This window comes from Falco biarmicus, chromosome 9 (assembly GCF_023638135.1).
Source record: "Falco biarmicus isolate bFalBia1 chromosome 9, bFalBia1.pri, whole genome shotgun sequence".
In the NCBI taxonomy this organism is placed as follows: domain Eukaryota; kingdom Metazoa; phylum Chordata; class Aves; order Falconiformes; family Falconidae; genus Falco; species Falco biarmicus.
The window spans coordinates 6,207,609-6,225,146 of record NC_079296.1 but is presented as its reverse complement, the minus strand read 5'-3'; the positions used below and the strand labels follow the sequence as shown (position 1 = coordinate 6,225,146).

General features: G+C 46.9%; 2 protein-coding genes across 5 annotated transcripts in view; one reads left to right on the top strand and one right to left on the bottom strand.

Annotated features, from left to right (window-relative positions):
• The window catches only part of BRD3 (bromodomain containing 3), a 42,550-nt gene extending 30,573 nt beyond the window's left edge, over positions 1-11,977 (top strand). For 2 of the 3 annotated variants that reach the window (XM_056351458.1, XM_056351459.1), the window contains 6 exons: positions 1,101-1,229; positions 1,641-1,832; positions 2,664-2,899; positions 3,436-3,728; positions 5,608-5,736; positions 6,546-11,977. In XM_056351458.1, coding sequence (XP_056207433.1) covers positions 1,101-1,229; positions 1,641-1,832; positions 2,664-2,899; positions 3,436-3,728; positions 5,608-5,736; positions 6,546-6,661 — 1,095 coding nt within the window. In that variant the 3' untranslated portion in view covers positions 6,662-11,977. Of the gene's footprint in view, positions 1-1,100; positions 1,230-1,640; positions 1,833-2,663; positions 2,900-3,435; positions 3,729-5,251; positions 5,317-5,607; positions 5,737-6,545 lie in introns of those variants that run through there. The other variant, XM_056351460.1, reaches the window with a different exon arrangement.
• A 237-nt stretch (positions 11,978-12,214) lies between these two features.
• Positions 12,215-17,270, bottom strand: BRD3OS (BRD3 opposite strand). 2 transcript variants are annotated; one of them, XM_056351461.1, is made up of 2 exons: positions 17,198-17,270; positions 12,215-16,933 (listed from the first exon to the last, which is right to left on the bottom strand). In XM_056351461.1, exon 2 carries the CDS (start codon positions 16,272-16,274, stop codon positions 16,005-16,007), a length of 270 nt encoding a protein of 89 aa, XP_056207436.1. In that variant the 5' UTR covers positions 16,275-16,933; positions 17,198-17,270; the 3' UTR covers positions 12,215-16,004. The 2 variants fall into 2 exon arrangements, with proteins under 2 accessions (XP_056207436.1, XP_056207437.1); XM_056351462.1 differs by having other exon boundaries at positions 12,215-16,730; positions 17,198-17,255.
• Between the last annotated feature and the right edge of the window lie 268 nt (positions 17,271-17,538).

The window sequence follows — 17,538 nt, the reverse complement described above, 5'->3', positions numbered from 1 at the left end:
GGGAATTTTGCGTGCTTTAAGGCCTCTAGTGTGGGTTGCAGACCCCAAGCAGCCCTGCTTTTTGCTCCCATGGACGTGTCTTCCCTGATGACATTTGCAGCCTGTCTGCCAGTCAGCCTCTTCCCTTGGCTGGGGGATACAGGTGCACAAGAAATACAAAAGGGAGGCCTGCAAGCGCTCGGCAAATAGAGAATTTCTCTTTTAAATGCAAATGAAATGTTGTGTTAGCTTCTTTTTCCTTTTGGTAGGTGTAATTGGAGCTAAGGTTTTTACATTGTAGTAATATATGCATAAAATTAATTACGTCCTAGGAATGCTATAAACTGTTCTCTAAACCCAAGTAATTCAGTCCCAAACAGCAAAAGAAATGGATAAAAGTGGGAGCTGAAAAATAAGAGAAAGAAACAAGATGCAAATATTTTTTGCTCCTGATACTTATCCTCTCTACACTAGAAAATAACATTATGAATAGGTTCATGAAGGGTGAATTCTGTATTTATCAGTTGGACTTTTAAGTCAAGAGTAGGTGTTGTAGTTTAAGAATCACCAAGCAAAATTCATCCCCTGACCCAAGTCAGAGTTAGATGGTCATGATCTTTTCTGCCCTTCCAGATGTACAGGGCAAATACACCCAAGCAGCACACATAAATACATGCTTAAGGTACTCCTGTAGTTGTAACTTGGTTGTCTGTTGACTCTTGCCCTTCCTGTCCACGATCCTTGTTTACATTAGTTTCTGATCCAGCAAAATGTTTTTGTGACTACTTTTGAATAGAATGGGGACCCTGACAGATTTATCTAGTACTACTTCGAAAGAAAACAACCCACATTAGGAATCTTAACAGTTTAAGCACTTCATGGTGCAATATCAGCTTCTTTGGTTGTCTGGTGTGTGTTTTCTTGCTTGTTTTAAAAGCAGAAACTCTGAATATTACTTAGGAACAAATAAGCCAGGTCAAACTAGGTTCTCTTAGACGAATGTGATTGTGAGGCTGTTCTGAGCTGCCTCCAAGATGCATGTGTCCTCCATGCAGCTGTTACAAATGCCTTTTGCTTATGGTTTTTTTTCCCCCCTTTCCCTTTGGCTTGTTTGTTTGCAGAAAAAAATGGACAGTCGGGAATACCAAGATGCACAAGGCTTTGCAGCAGATATTCGGTTAATGTTCTCTAATTGTTACAAGTACAATCCTCCAGACCATGAAGTGGTAGCGATGGCCAGGAAGCTCCAGGTAAAGGTGTTGGCAAATGTGTCTTCCAGAGTTTGTTTAGTGCAGCTACAAGGTGTCGATTCAGAGATCCAAGCATGGATCTGCTCTTGGCAGCAGCAAGGGAGAGTCAGTGATTCTTCCAGCACTTGGAACGAGCCATGTTCTCTGGTGCAGGACTGGGGTGCTTTTCACATGGCATGGCCCAATGCCACGTTCTGCTCCTAAAACAGTTGCTTCATAAAGTAGTGCGAGAATTTTCTTGGGCTTACAGAATATGGATGCCCATCCGTACATTATTATATGCTGTACAGTACCTGGTATAGTGCAGTAAGACCCTGACCCATGGTGGGGTGTCTGGTGTGTTTAAAAGGCCAGAGTGAGGTCTTTGTGGCTGAGGCTCCTTTTGTCACCAGTTTTTCTCCCTTTTTGTAGGATGTCTTTGAGATGAGGTTTGCAAAAATGCCCGATGAGCCTGCAGAGGCTCCACCTCCGCCTCCACCGACAGCACCAGTGGTGAGCAAAAGCACAGAGAGCAGTCACAGTAGTGAGGAGAGCTCGTCCGACTCAGACAGCTCAGACTCGGAAGAAGAGCGAGCGACTCGGCTGGCTGAGCTCCAGGAGCAGGTATTGCCATTGCCAGGCTGTGTGTCTGTGTTTGTGTGGTAGGAAGGGTTTAATTTTTTTCTTAAAAGTGCCCTCTAGGCTGGGGTGAGCAAAGCAATTGCCCCTTCTGCCAGCTAAAGGGGAAAAATGCTCAGCTGTGAAGTAAGTGCACGTTTGATGTAATGTTAATTTTCTTGGAGGTAGCCATTCTCGGTGCTGATGCTCTGTGTTTCTTTCTGGGATCCCAGGGTATGAATGAAGGTGCACACAATACTAGGGATCTGGGAGGAACAGAGAGGCCCATTTTGTATGAGAGCTCAGGCGTAACGAAATCTGTCACAAGCTTCCTGTGGGATATTGTCCTCTTGTACCCTGTCTGTAGAAGTGAGCTGGTTTGACTGTTGTGGTTGCAAACGCTTCAGCCATGGCCTTTCTTATTATGCAGATATACAATGCCAGATGCTACAGTGCTTACATGTGCTACCGTAATACAACAAAGCATTAATAAAATAGCTTATCCGGTGTCTCAAAGCAAGCTAGTAGGAGACCCAAGACATGAACCCAGGATTCCAGAGGCCAAGCTGTCAGCACTCTAGATGGAGCTATTTAGCTTAATTTTTATTTGCCCCTATAAAACAAGAATGAGGTTTTCATTTGAGTCAGCTTCTGTGTACTTGCACTGCATTTTTAAATGGATTTCAAATTGAGCAAAGTCTCCTGAGTTCAATCACTAGACTGCTTGATCACTGACTGTGGGATATGCTTACACGTTGGGACATAGAGGAAGGGTATTTGTAGGCATCAATTACCTTACCTTGAAGTCTGATTAATTTTTTCACTGTTCTCCCTCAGCTAAAGGCCGTTCATGAGCAGCTAGCTGCATTGTCACAAGCACCGGTGAATAAACCAAAGAAAAAAAAAGAGAAGAAGGAGAAAGAGAAGAAAAAGAAAGATAAAGAGAAGGAAAAAGAAAAGCACAAAGTAAAAGCTGAGGAGGAGAAGAAACCCAAGGTGGCTCAACCACCAAAACAAACCCAACAGAAGAAAGCCCCAGCTAAAAAAGCAAACAGCACAACCACAGCTAACAGGTGAGAGCCTGCCTTCTGTAAGTTGTCTTAAGGGTAATGCTGAGGGCTTCCAGCCCAGTTTTTTCTGTCCCTCCCATCCCCACTGAATTCCTGGTGAAGTGCAGTTGTCAGAGCAGTTAATTTCCTGTTGAATAGTGCCCCCCCGTTCCCAGACAACTCCAGGGAGTCTTTAAGTTAGAGCTGGCAGTGGAGCCATCATTTCCACTGTCCAACTCTCTTAAAATCCCTGCCTGACTACTCTCAGATAAGGTTTTGCTTTTTGCCTTTTGTGCAGCCAGCAAGAACATGCCATTTCATTGCTGCCCCCCTGCTGCTACATGGGCCTGTTGTCATGCCTCACAGGGAGAAAATATAATGGGAGTAAAACAGCTGATCTCAGATTTCTGAACTTCAGAAGCTGTGGTGCTGTTCAAGCCATCTGGCTTAGAGGTTCAAAGCCAAGAACATTGGGGTGGTTGTTACAAGGGGGGTAGAAAAAAAAAAGTTAATTGCTTCTCTATACCCATGAGTGTTTCCATGCTTGCCAACCCACCCAGGCAGCCCAAGAAGGGAGGCAAACAGGCATCTGCAACCTACGATTCAGATGAGGAGGAGGAAGGTCTGCCCATGACCTATGATGAGAAACGGCAGCTCAGCTTGGACATCAACCGCCTGCCTGGGGAGAAGCTGGGCAGGGTGGTGCACATCATCCAGTCACGGGAACCTTCCCTCAGAGACTCCAATCCTGATGAGATAGAAATAGATTTTGAAACATTGAAGCCCACAACTTTACGAGAACTGGAGAGATACGTGAAATCTTGTTTACAGAAAAAACAAAGGAAACCATTTTGTAAGTTACCTCCTGGGGACATGTTACCCCACCAGCTCTTGAGCTCAGCTTTGAAGTCAGGGCATGTGTGTTGGGATTCTTTTATCCAGCTGTTGGGTATGTGATGACAGGGATTTTTAGAGATTCTTTTCTCACAAGAAAATGTACAGAAGCTTTTGAATTATTTTTTTTTTTCCTGTTCATTCTTCCCATGATATGCTGTGGAGACCTGGAGGACTATTGTTCCTCTACAGAATCTGTACGAGGCCTTTATTACTTACCTAGAAAGCACTGTAAAGGTTTCGGTCTCCATTGTGTTATGTGTTATGTGTTCACATCTGGAAGGATCAGTTTCTTAGTCTGGATAGTTTAGCATCTGATTAGGAAGGAAACAAAGCATGGTTGGGATCCAGAAGACCAAGGGAATAAATGACTTGAGTAAAGTTACCTGAGTAACCTGTGGATTCTGGGTGTGTCTGAGTTGTATATTCACCCCAAAACTGCTTTTCCTACACGGTCTGATCGCCATATTACCCTCACTTTCTCCCAGATCAGAGGATTAATGTTAATGTGCTGCCAAGTGTGCGGTTCAGTATGGGACAGACTTTTCTCTGTGCCTCATCCACAGAGGGTGAATTGTTGCGGCCCCTTGAGATTTAGCTCCAGCTGAATAGCAGTAGGATCACTTACCTGAAGTGGTCCTGGCTCTGTCCGCCTGCTTGTCGGTTAAGAGGGAGTTGTCCTGTTAAGACTATAGCACAGTAGCTACTCACAACTCTTGCACAGCACCTCCATTTCTTCACCACAGGATTTTCAGGTAGGCCTAAGCAAAGCTCAGACTTTGACCCTTTTTGCTTTTTAATACCCCACTTTGATTAGGTGTTTTTTTTATTATTATTTCCCCCACACCCACCCTGAGTCCTTCACTGTTGGAATAGCTCAGGAAAAGATTTTTCCAGAGTGGTTAGGAACAAGAAGCATCCTTTGGTTTTGCAACCACAGCATGGAATAACGCAGATAATCTCAGATGTCTGTTCCTCTGAGACTGGTACGCCCTGGGCTGGCTGGCATACCTGACACCAGCCGGACTCTTGTGCTGTCTGCTCTCTCTTGCCATGCTTAGTGTTCAGGGGCACACCCTCTCAGGACTCTGCTTTCCAGCTTTCTTTTTTAAAAAATTACTGCTTTAAAACAGGGCACAGAGATGTAAGTATTTCCTTGCTGGATCAGGCAAAATATCTGGCCCCTGTCTTGTGCTTCTGATACTGGCCAACACCTGTGTTCAATTGCTCCTTTGGAGGAGTATTTCTTCTGCTCAAAAATATGAGTATTGCCGGTACTTCTCACCATTTCCATCGAACCGATGCAGCTACATTCCTGTTGTCTGCCAGCCTTTGCCTCAGTTGGCTTTTAATTTGTCCTTTTTGTTTTGCTTTATATTTAAAGCAACATAAAACACAGTAGATTTTTTGTGTGAGGTATCTTAAGTGTTAGTGGCCGATGCTTACTTGTGACAACCTTTAATGGGACACTTTATTTTACAGGGCAGAAAACCCATGTAACAATTCTGTAATTACAAATGTGTAACTATTGACCATATAACTGGCTGGTAAGTAACCTGTAACTACAAGGTTATTACATGGATTTTTCTTATCTTCTAAAATACTTTCCAGAGGATCTCTTGAAAAGTGCATGTTCCAGGATGATGGTGATTGGATGATCTAGCCAACTTCATATGTTGTCCTCTCTCTGGGATGTGTAGTTGCTGTGTGGCCACTTGATCTTAGCGGTGTCACTGCAGAGTGGTTGCACAGATTTACATGCCCTGTAAAATAGTGATGTCCACTCTTTTTCGCCTGCAACCATGCAGTTTCAGAAATTGTGCGTTCCTCCTCCACAGCTGCAAGTGGAAAAAAGCAAGCAGCAAAGTCAAAAGAAGAATTAGCTCAGGAAAAGAAGAAAGAACTAGAAAAACGGTTACAGGACGTCAGTGGGCAGCTAAACAACAACAAGAAACCTGCAAAGAAAGGTAACGGCTTTGGTTTTAAGGTGCTGACAATGCCCCGAAAGTTGTGTATGTAGATAGATTTCTTCACTGAGGCAAAGCTACTGCTGCTTTGTAGCCTTGGGTTTACCTCTGACAGCTAACCCTAGTTGGCCAGTAGTGCTGGGGCACAGCGAGTTACTGCTGGGCACTGAGCTGCTCTGTGCAGGCTGCTTTGGTCCCTGTCCAGGTGGAAGCTCTCCTGGATGGTAAACGTGTGGTATCTTGGCAGCAATTCATCTTTTAGAGGGAGGAGGATCTTCTCTGTGTTAGCCTGTACGGGACTGTGTGTACAGGCCTGTACCACAGAGCATCTAACGGATGATTTTTCTCTATTGTGGGATTTAAAAAAAAACCCAACCCCCCACGTAGTGTAGTAGTGTGAAAGATGGTACAAAAGGTTCTTCCAGCACAAACTAAGCTGCTTCTGGCTTCCCACAAGTCAGGCGGGGTTTTCTTGTGTTTGGAGGTTGTGCTGAAGCACACGAGGCTGCGCACACAGCTCTCCAGGTGCTCCGCGCTGCCTGGCTGTGAGCAGCATAGGGCTGAAGGGGATACTGCCCTCCCATAGGGCTCCTCTGCTGATCCGAGACTTCTGTGGTCATCTGCAGCCTGAGGAACCTTGCCATCCGCTGTCAGGATAGGCCTTGTTGCAGCAAGCGAAGGCGGTGGGTAAATAAGCTGCCCAGGAAAAATGAAGTTGTGAACGAAGCGGTGGAGGGTGAAGGCTGTGGGCGAAGCTTGTCGGATTCAGTTCCTTGCAAGTAACCACGTCGCTGCCTTCTTCCCTGCAGAGAAATCTGGCTCGGCTCCCCCCGGAGGCCCTTCCCGGCTCAGCAGCAGCAGCTCCTCTGAGTCTGGGAGCAGCAGCTCCAGTGGTTCCAGCTCAGACAGCAGCGATTCGGAATGAGTTACGGACACTTACACACAAAACACAAAACGGACATCACCCTCACTGATGCTCTGCAGTGTTCTTTTCTCTCCTTAATATACTGCTCTTGTTCCACAGTGGTCAGGTTTTTTTTTCCCATCTCTCTTTCTCTGACTTTTTTTATTTTTTAATTCAGTGTTACAAAAGGTATCTTCCATTTTTTGGGGGGGCGCTCTTTTAATAGGTCAAAGATGTTTGTGCGTGTGTGTGACTAGACTTTATGACAAATAGTTCCCTTTGCATAAAGTCTCTAAAATACATTTTCACTGAAGAAGATTGGTTGAAAATGGAAGAACTTTGAACTCTTAGCAGGAGATAAATAGGAAGTTCTGCAAGGTTTGTAGTACATTTCCCTCCCACCCCTTCCCTCTCCCCAGAATGTTCTCTTTTAATAGGCCTGCCTGGCTCACACAGGATAAAAACCTCCCTTTTTTTAAAGAAATCTCTGTAAAATGGTACTGTATCTGAAAGATGTTAGCTTTTGAACTAGTTGGTGTATTTGTTATTAGCACTAGTATTCTTAATCTCGAAGTCTACAGTGTGATCGAAATGTCAGATGCTATCATCTTTTTACATAAAAACAAAACAAAAAAATTCTCCTGCACTGTGGATTGCTAACATGCTTTTTTTAAATCTTGGTAGAGGCATAGGCACCTGTTCAGGAAGGTATTTAAGCATGAATTTAACTTTAAGCACATGAGCATTATAAGTAGTTGCATTTCTTGTTTTTCCACTGAAAATTTTCATTTTCCTTGGGGATGCGTTGAGAAGAAGGGAGCAAGGGACACTCAAGTTTCTTGGGAATGTTATTTTTGACATGAAAAAGATGATTTCCAGGAAATGGACACTCTCTATGAAAGCGTTCATTTAATTGAAAACAGATTTTTTGGCTGAAAGGTCTCAGCTGGACCTCAGAGTGATCCCTGCAGAGTGACCAAGGCAAGTCATATGCTCATTATTAGACACATGCTTAAGTATTTTCTCCATGACAAACACCTCAGTCTGGGCTTAAAATAAAGGAGCACGTGAGCTCCAGCTGAGGCTGAGCTGGCAGGGGAATTGGAGAGGAGGGATGTTGTTGTGTATGGTTGGGGGTTCTTTGGGTTTTGATGTTCTTTTTTTTTTTTTCTTTTTTTCCTCATTGTTTCAGTAGCAAGCTCCTAGGAAGGGAATGCTACTTCTGTGTCATGCAGGGTGCAGGTTTCCAGGCACTAAAATGCTTACCTCAATAAAAAGAAAAAAGAGGGGAGGGAGGAAAAAAAAAAAAAGAGACAATTTTTAAGGCTTGCAATTTTTTCAGTCCAGCCTAATGTTTTGACCTGCACTGCTGCAATACACTCTGTTTTCACTGTCCCTAATTTCATGTATATACGTAAGTACTTTATTTATTAAACACCATTGGTCATTTAAAATGTAATAAAAAAACAAAAGCAAAGCTGCATTATGCAGACCAGCAGAAATGCAGATTTTTGATGTGGTTTGAACTAGATTGAAAAAACAAACAACAACAACAAAGCAAATAAACATCTGAGATTTTATTTAAATACATTGGACTTTATACCTACAGGTGCTACAGTCCAGTCTACTGTGTGTCTGGTGCTCTGTCATGTTTGGTGTGTTCATATTTTGATTTGTTTTCTCTCTTCTTTCTCTTCTCATCCCAGCCCTCTTTTTTTTTTTTTTTTTAACTCCTGTTTTGTACAGTTTTTGGAGACATACAGGTAGATAACAATTTCTTGATGCAGCACATTATTATTTTCTCTAATATTTCCAGAGGTCTTTTTCCTCCTCTTTTTTTTTTTTTTTTTTTGTAGAACAGTGGGGTTTTCTCTTTTACTCTCATTTTAGGAAAACACCAGTTCTATAATTATATAAGATTTGTAATCTGAGGGGCAGAAATTTATTGTAAATTCTTAACGTTTTATTGTAAAGAAAAAAATATACAGAGTTCAACAGAAAGTTATGCCTTTCCTTCTCCCAGCACCAGCGCCTAAGGCTTGCCTCTCTGCTGTGGGGTAGCCCTAAAATTCACCCTGCTGTGGGCTCTATTAGTGGTTTGCCAGAGGCCCCATGGTGCAGACTGCACCAGCCGTTAGTTTTCACAGAGGTGAGTGGCCCTGGAGGACTTCTCAGCCCCAGCACACAATTTTCATTGTACACTCAGCCTCCGAGAGCTAGGAGTTGGCCTGCCGGGCGGTGTGGCATCTGGCTGATCTCCTTTTGCTGGAAAGCTGGGGAAGCACAGGGCCAGCCCGTTACTAGCACTGCATGGTTTGCACTTCTGGCTGCATCCACATTCCACTGCCAGTCACTGATCGCCCATCGACTGAGGTTTTATTAGCTGGACACTCACACAGCTGTCTTAAAAAAAAATAAAAAAATCTGTCTTTCAAAGATCAGCATTTCAAGCGTTCAGATGTGTGTCTTGTACAGCTGATCTGCTTCTGTCCACGTTTATCTGTGTGGCGGCAGTAACACTCTCCACAGTTTGCTGTAGACAAGAATTCCCACTTTTTTTTGCAAAGGGCTGCGAGCGCAATGCTGTGGTGCCCTCCTGGAAGTTGCTGGGCATCTTTGGTTCAGTTGCAGTCACCAAGGTGCTCGGCCCGGTGGCAGGAGGCTCTCGAGTCTTTGCAGCTAGTTTCCCACAGTATTTGAAAGTGGATGAACTAAAGCATTCTGATTCTTACTGACATTATTTTTTTTTTGTTTCTTTTAACAGTGGAGTTATTTTTAGTTCCTGTACTTTTTTTAATTCTACCCTTAAAAAAAAAATATCTTCCCCTAGACAGATCCTTAGTAATATATTTTCAGAATTTACTATGAGGAAATGTAATATACACCTAATTAAGAGCTTAGGTTTTTTTAATGGGGTTGGGTTTCATCTGTGCTTTTCCTATTGTCTGAGACTTGCATTGTCAAAACCAACTAGTATTTTAATTAAAATAATTGCAACCCATTCAATACCCTGACGACTCGTATAAACAAGCTCCCAGTTTTCCCTGCTTGAAACATTTTCCTGCGTGCATTAACCTGACCTGTGCCACCGATGTAACGTGGTGGTTGCTCCCATGCGGAGAACAACCCACAGCTGGTGTCGGAGGCAACAGCAGCCGCTCTGGCCAGCATCGCTGCCGTGTAAAGCCTGGGGACCTGGCTCTGCAGCATGCTGCTGTCCCCCAACGTTGGGGACGACCCCGCTGAGCACAGCCAGGGTACAGATGTTCCTCTAGGACACATAGCTCGGTCGCACTGCAGTCAGTGGGAAGGTTAGAGGCAAAGGGTTGGGGGACCTACTGTGAAGTGATGGAAGGGGGCCTGGCCTGAGACTGTTGGCAGCACTGGAGGAGGATCTCTATTTTAGTTGGCAAACCTGTCCTAGCTTGGGGATTTGCAAGGAAAACCAGCAACCAAAGCCACCAAGGAATGTGAAGAACCACCTGCATATCTTTGATATACCCAGCTGCGACTTGGGCTACCATTTAGTTGGGAAACTTTGTTTTCATGGAAAGGAAGGTGTTCCCTGTGGAATGGCAGTTCACAGGAGAAATCCATTTTGGCATGACCTTCATTTCAGGAAAGAAACTGGTGACTCTTCATTTGAAAATGTTGTTCTTACACTTTTTCATTTTCGTGTTGTTTGTAGTGCTCATTATCTCCCGACATGTCAGTAGTGGTGCCTCTTGTATCTCCAGATCAGAGTGTCTCCAGGAAAGAAGAGATGTTTTCAGTCCATAGTAAGTAGCAGCAGCCCTTAATGAGTTAGAAACGGAAACAACAGAGCATGTATTTAACTGAGTTTGTATTGCATGACATGCCAGTACGGATGTCATGAAATAACTTGACAGTGATCAAACGTACAACATTTGAAATAACACTTTTTTTTAAAACTTAAGAATTAAAAAAAATTGAAATTTTTATGGTAGAATTTTTCTTGAACGAACAAAGTTTAACTTTGTTTTCCAGGAGAAATGTCACTGAAATCAGTATGATTTCATATGTATGCATACACACAAATAGTTTTATTGAAGCTGTTTTTTCTGACAAATTCCTGTTTTGACAAAACAATACCTGACCAGACCTGTTATCAATCAACCAGCATTACTGCACCTTTAAAAACTTTGTTAAACTCTATCTGATTGTAAGGTCAGCCTGTTTGTTGGCGTACCATCAGATGTAGGCTCAGTGGGACCAGCGGGAAATCCACATCCCGCGGGCTCAGGCCCCGATCCACCTACTAAAGGAAGCTGTTGCCTACAACAGTTTCCTGCTAACCAAATGTTGTCTATACGAAATCATTTCAGTTTTGTATTGATGTGATTTTAAACTTTCCTACCGACAGGGTTTGTAACTGTAGAACTGATATTTCAGGACTATGTAACTGTTGTTCGTGTGTGTGTGTATAATAGGTGCACGCACCCCCACACACACATACACAAGCACGTGTGTGAGTGTCTTATCTACAAATTAGTTACCCAGTGAGGTCTCTTTCCATGTTCTCTATGTGGTAGAAGCAGACTGCAGTTACCTAATCTAGTTCTTTCTCTGTTTTGGGGACTCTTAGACCAGTTTTTTAATTTTTTCCTTGTTTTGAAAGGAATGATGTTTTTTAACGTTGGGGTTGGAGCTAGGGGGAAGGGATCGGGGCATGACAAAATAAAACCACAACCTTTTTAGTACTGGATTTTAAAAAGACGTATTCTTAAACGTGAGCAGTTACCACTAGGGCTAACTGTGGGCAGGCTCTGTATTGCTGAAGATAAATTTAGGGTGAGGATTCATTACACTAGCAACATTATCTTGCTTGTAAAACAATGAGATGTGTTTTTTTAAAGAAATGGTATTTGCATATCTTTTTAAATGTCATTTTTAAAAATAAATAAACCACCGGCTAGGACTTGACATGGGCCACTTACAACTTACCCCCGTTACTGGCATAACCAATCCAGAAAGATTTGTTGTTGTATTTTTGTTTTGGGTTTTTGGTTTTTTTTTTAATATTTAAAAAAATTGTTACTTTTCTGTATGATGTGCATGCAAATTTACCGTAACTCCTTTTCTTAAAACTTTTTAGTGCCATTTCTAGTATATTCCTGTAAATGTCAGTTACTGAAAAGAAATGAGTCAATGTAAGTAGTTTAGCTTGTTTATTGCAAATTGCTGGCCTCAAACACAACAGAATTTAAAAAAAAAAAGTTAGAAAGTAATCTTTGATGTTACTGGTAATCACGGACCCTGGTCCTGGGGCATTTGTTTTGTTTTCATAATAAAAAGAAAAATTGTTTTGTGTGTGCAGTTTGATCCCATCTTTTCCCCTCACCTCTCCTTTTCTTTTTCCTCATCTCCTTTTTCAGGTGTTGCACTTGCTCCAGTTGAGAACCTGTAGGGCTTTGATCGAGCAGTCAGTTGAGTAGCATTGCTAAGGGAGAAACAGAAATAGATTTAGTCCTAGTGTCATGAGTCTGGAAAGAATTTGGAAGTAATTTTGCAACTCCAGCCACATGGAGTGCCATGCTAACGGGGAAAGCTGCCTTCAGAGCAGGGGGCAAGCCTGGGGCACTGCCAGCTTGGCCAAGGGTCTCCCAGATCGCAGTTCAGCACCTGGTATAGAGGTGCTCTGGGTAGACCTTTCAGTTGGTGAGGGAAACACTTGGGCTGCTTTAATGTCCCAGGGCAGCCAAGGAAGGACCTTCACTCTTCCTAGGTGCCCACAGCCTGAAGGGCTCTCAGCTGATGTGAGAATTGCACCTGATGGAGGTAAGTTCAGGTAAAAAAGAGGAGCTGGGGACTTCACCCACGTTTAATGCTGACTACTTTCAAGCCACCAGGACCTGAAGGAACCCGAGGGACATTGTCACCGGCACTGGTGGCCCTGGCTCCTGGTCTACCAGCCAGCGCTGGCCCCGCAGGTCCGCGAGCCCAGGGTGGCTGGGATGTGGAAGACACGGCGGGGAAAGGGGGGGCTTAAAGTAGCCGGTCACAGTCACAGCACGGTCTTGGGGTGACTGAACCGTGGCAAAATCTATTTTGGTCACTAGAGGGGATCCAGGTTGGGTTTGCTGTTCAGTGTCTCAGATGCGTGCCTGCTGGTTTATGTGTAAGGTAAGGGTTACGGCAGCCGGGCTTGCCCAGGGTTAATCTTTCTCTAACCCTGTTCCTGCTCACTGGGTTTAAAAGCCCTGATTTCTCCAAGGTTTCAGCAAACCTGTTTTGCTTAGCTGTTGGATCGGCGTAGCTGTGTGTTGGATCAACGATACTCCCAAAGGAAACGCTTGTTCAACCTATCCTCTAAAAATCTCCTGTGAGACAGCTGCTCCACCGGAGGATGTTTCCTTCAGCATTTACTAGCGAGTTATTTCTAGGTGCTGCTGCTTACAGAGCTGGAGGCGGTTGCGGACAGGCAGAACACAGCTGAGGTTTGGCTCACGCTGGTGTGTGTATGGATTATTGCACGTGTGACACCCAGGGGCTGTCCTCATCCCCCAGCGCACCGCTCGGATGCAACAACGGCTGCCAGGCTTGGGAACCTGGAGGAGCCACCCCTGCACGTGGCCCGTCTCCACAGGAGAAGCGGAGTGACTTTGGAGAGGGAGGTGACCCCCAGCCCCACCAGTAACTAAGGTAATTCCCAACGGGGAGGAACTGCCTGTCTGGAGTTTTCCCTCTTCTGCCTGGGCGAGGACTGGGAGTGCCAATAGCAGTAATCCTCACATGTGCCAAAGTGATTAACATGCAGAAGGAAAACAGCTGCTCCCGATGATGCATTCAAATCATTTTAATGCACTTTATCAAAGAGGCTACAACAGCATTTTAAACAAGTGCATCAACACTACACAACCGGCTTACAGAAATGCTCGCTTACAGCAGCCACTCCACAAACCTGCTGTGACTAATAAGGACAGACAGATACGGAAAATACGGTCCTGTTCACAGAGAGAGGGAAGAACAAGTCACGTTCTTCCTTGCACTGTCATATCCAGCCTCAATCCTGGAAGAATTTATGCATTGTATTTTAAGTTTTTATTTTTGTGTAGTCCAATGACTGCTCTTCAAATAACTGAATTTTGGTTTACCAGCCACATAAACAAAAAGACTGATTATACCCAAGATAATCAAATTTCTTACTGAAATAAAAAAAAAAAATAAATTCACGGGTGGGGTTTTTTTTTCTATAAGAAAAGAAAGTGAACAGCTGGTTTTGGGGATGTGCTGTTCCTTAAACTCCCAGAGTTTGCATGTTCCCCTGGGCTGCTGGAAAGGCCCTGAACACCCCTCTCCTGCCTCTCCAGGTCTCTTCCACCTGCAGATTCTTCTAGGGGAGCTCTCAGACCATCTCCTGCCCATCTCCATCGATAACCATCAGTTCACTCGCCGACCTGGGGGCCTCGGTGGCTCGCACACCCCAGGCGATGCTCTGCATTCACCAGCAGCTCAGTGCAGGAGCACTGCTGCTGCCAGCATTCTGCATCCTGCTCCTTTTGGGAAGCTCATGGAATGCTTTTTTTTTTTTTTTCCCCCCTCAGCTGAAAAACATTTATTCACCAAACCCCTTCTCATCCAGAGCTAGTCCTGGCAAGATCCAGTAGGACTGTTTGAGCATGCAGAGCAATGCGCAGGTCGGCAAAGCACTGAGGTCCATCAGCAGGTTTAGTTTTACGAGCACACATGTAAGGTACCAAACATCAACGCATGCATAAATAGTATTTAAAAAAAATAAATGAGCTGCCTATAGTTTGCAGTGCATACACGTGCTACGGATCAGGGCTGAGTACCTCAAACATCTACAATCTCACGTTAGAACAGGTATGTTCTGCTCAGCACACTGAGTGCAGCATTTAACCCACACAGGAAGGGCGGACAAGATTCTTCTTTGCTGTATTAAAAAAAAAAATAAAAATAAAGTGCTTGAAATATGCAAAGGAGGTTTCAGATAAACAGAAGTAATGACTGTGCCTAATTTTAGACAGGCAAATAACCCTCACTGAAGTCAACGTCAAATACTGATTTGCTTGAAGTTAAGCCCGTACCCAAGTGCTGCTGGATCAGGCACGCAGGCTGAGAGGATGTCCCAGGCAGGGCACAGAGGGAGCCTATAACTTAAGCCAAATGTTATACTTGAATGCCAAACCCTGGGCACCTAATTAGCACCCCTGGAAGAGGTACTGCTTGGTTTTTAATAAAGGTTTAGGTGCTTGCTGGGTCGAGTTTCTCAGCTTGATCTTGCCTTGAGCAAGTTAGGGATTCAGCTCCTAACGGAAGCAGCCTGAAAGCAGTCTCTATTCCCAAGAAATGCAATTCTAGTATTTTTTCCCTCCTAAAATCCTTCAGTTAGTGGAAACAAACGCTCGAAGACGCAACTTTTAGAACACATGCACAACATCTCCTATCCAACCCGAATTAGAAAATAAACCCTTCCAACCTACTGCATGCATTAAAACTTGAATGCAAAGCAAACTTCAGGGGACTGCGTGCTTCTGCCAGTGATCTCTGGGGGCAGGTAGGTCCTGCGGTAGGAGATGTGTGTATTTACAGTAGCTTGCTTCCTGTTGCTTTCCTGGGCCTCTCCCCCCCTTTCAGGCGGTTGACTTGGTGATCTGTTCCCAAAGCACGGAAAGGGAGCCAGCTCCACCGACGCCAGAAGTCCTCTCTTACTGCCACCATACCAAACTGTGGCATCAGAGAGGGCCCTTTGCTTGGCACAGGGTGAAACTGCCGAATTCCAGACTCTATAAACTCTCAACACATTCTTTCCCTCTTTCCTCCCCCCCCCGCAACAAATGGCTTTGGTTGCAAGAGACCGCTTGCGGGGCAGTAATTAAAGGGAGATGGGGCAAGCACAACAACTAATGGCCAGGTAGTTTTGCAGGTCAACTTCCTAAAATTTTCGCCTGGATGGAAGCGGATCTGCGCTCGCCTCCCTGCCGCCAGCATTCACAGAGCTTTGGCAACGCGTGAGGACTCGCAAGTGAAAGTGCCTGCTGGGGATGGCTCCCGAGTTAACAGCGGGTGTTTCTCATGGTGCACAAGCCACTTACAAGCAACACATGGTCCAGCACAGACCCTGCCAAGATGCTAGACAGCGAACACAGGCTCATGAGTTCCCGAGTGAGACTGTTTTCGTTACACACACTCAATGACATGCAAAATCTGACGCTACCAACAGTGAAAACAAACGCACGCTTTGGGCAGCCTTGCTGGCCCATCCCGCACACGCTGCTTTAGCCGCAGCTCTCTTGGGAGGATGGTGCCAACCCATATCCCCCGGCCTGCTGCCAGTCTGGTTTGTCTCCGTGTGTAGATTTCTAATGCAAACCCACCGAAATTACATAATGGCGCAAAACTTCGACTGTCCCGTGTCCCTGGAGACATCCAGCTTGTTTTTGTCCCGCACCAGGATGGCTTCGTTGCCGTACTGTGAGTACCACATACTCCGACTCCGGCTCAGGTAAGTGTTGGGGGGGGCCGACTCCAGTTTCTGCTGCTGCTGCTGCCAGATGAGCAGAGAGGTGTCCCTGTACCGCAGCCGTGCATAGCCCTCGGACAAGGCTTTTTCGGGCAGGGGCACCCTCCCGTTCATTACTTTGTCAGTCATCTGCTCCAGGATGGCTCCGAAGACGAGAGCTCCTTCCAGGCAGCTCTGACAGACACCCCTCGGGCCGGCCCAGGTCGACTGCTGCTGCTCCGAGCTCCAGGGGGAACATCCCAGGGCAGGGGCACGGCTCTGGGGACACACGAGCCGCTGTCGCCGTAAGGACAGCTCAGGAGAGGGAGCAGGGATACGCACAGCCACAAACCACAACGGGCAGCCCGGCCTTGCTTAAATAACAAGCCAGGGCTTCGGAAAGCTTATCCAGTGGTGATGCCGCTCCGTGTTTCATCTTGCGGAGGGACCACGTGCACACGAGCTGCTTGTTGAGAGCCCATGAAGTATCTCAGCAGGTGTGAGCAGCAGTGGTGGGCTTGCTTGGCGGCGGTGGGCTTGCTCCACAGCCGGGCAGGACAGGCTGAGCGGCTCTTGGATGAGTTTTGCTTCCCTGAAGAACGGACCCTGAAGCCGTAGGGCAGAGCGGAGAGGTCAGACTGAAGAGGCCACCAGCACCCAGGCCCGTGCAGGAGCGCCCCGCCTGTGCCGCACGCTGCGGCCGGGGGGCGGCCGGGGGCTTCGCGGGCCCCCGGGATGCAGAAGATGCTGCCTCCCGCCGGGTGATGGTACCCACTGGGGTGCGCGCGGCACGGCTGCGGGGCTTCAACCTGCGGGCGGGGGGGCACGGCGGGGGTCACCCCAAGGCCTGGCAGCGGGGGTCCCTACCCTGCGAGGGCCCCTCCTCCCCCGCGCCGTGCCCCCCCCCCCCCCCCCCCCCCCCCCCGCGCCCTTCCACCGGCCCCGCGCACCCGCCCGCGGCCCCCCGGGGCTCTCTGCGCCCCCCCCCCCCGCCCCCGCGCGCCCCCCCGGGGACCCCCCCACCCCACCCCCGCGGCCCCCCCGGCACTCCCCCGGCCCCCGCTCGGCCCCACCGTGCTGCGCGGCCCGGCCCGGCCCCGGCGCCGCTCGGAGCAGCCGCGGAGGCGCCTCCCGAGCGCATCACGGCGGGAGGAGCCAGGGCCGGCGCCGGGGGGGGCCGCGGGGCGGGGGGCGCCGGGCCACGGCAGGGGGGCTCCCCGCGATGGGTGGGGGGTCCGGGACACAGCAGGGGGGCTCCCCACAGTGGGTGCGGGGGGCCGGGCCACGGCAGGGGGGCTCCCCGCGATGGGTGTGGGGTCTGGGGCACGGCAGTGGGTTCCCTGGGTGGGCTGTGGGGTCCGGGACACAGCAGGGGGGCTTCCCACACTGGGTGTGGGGTCTGGGTCACGGCAGG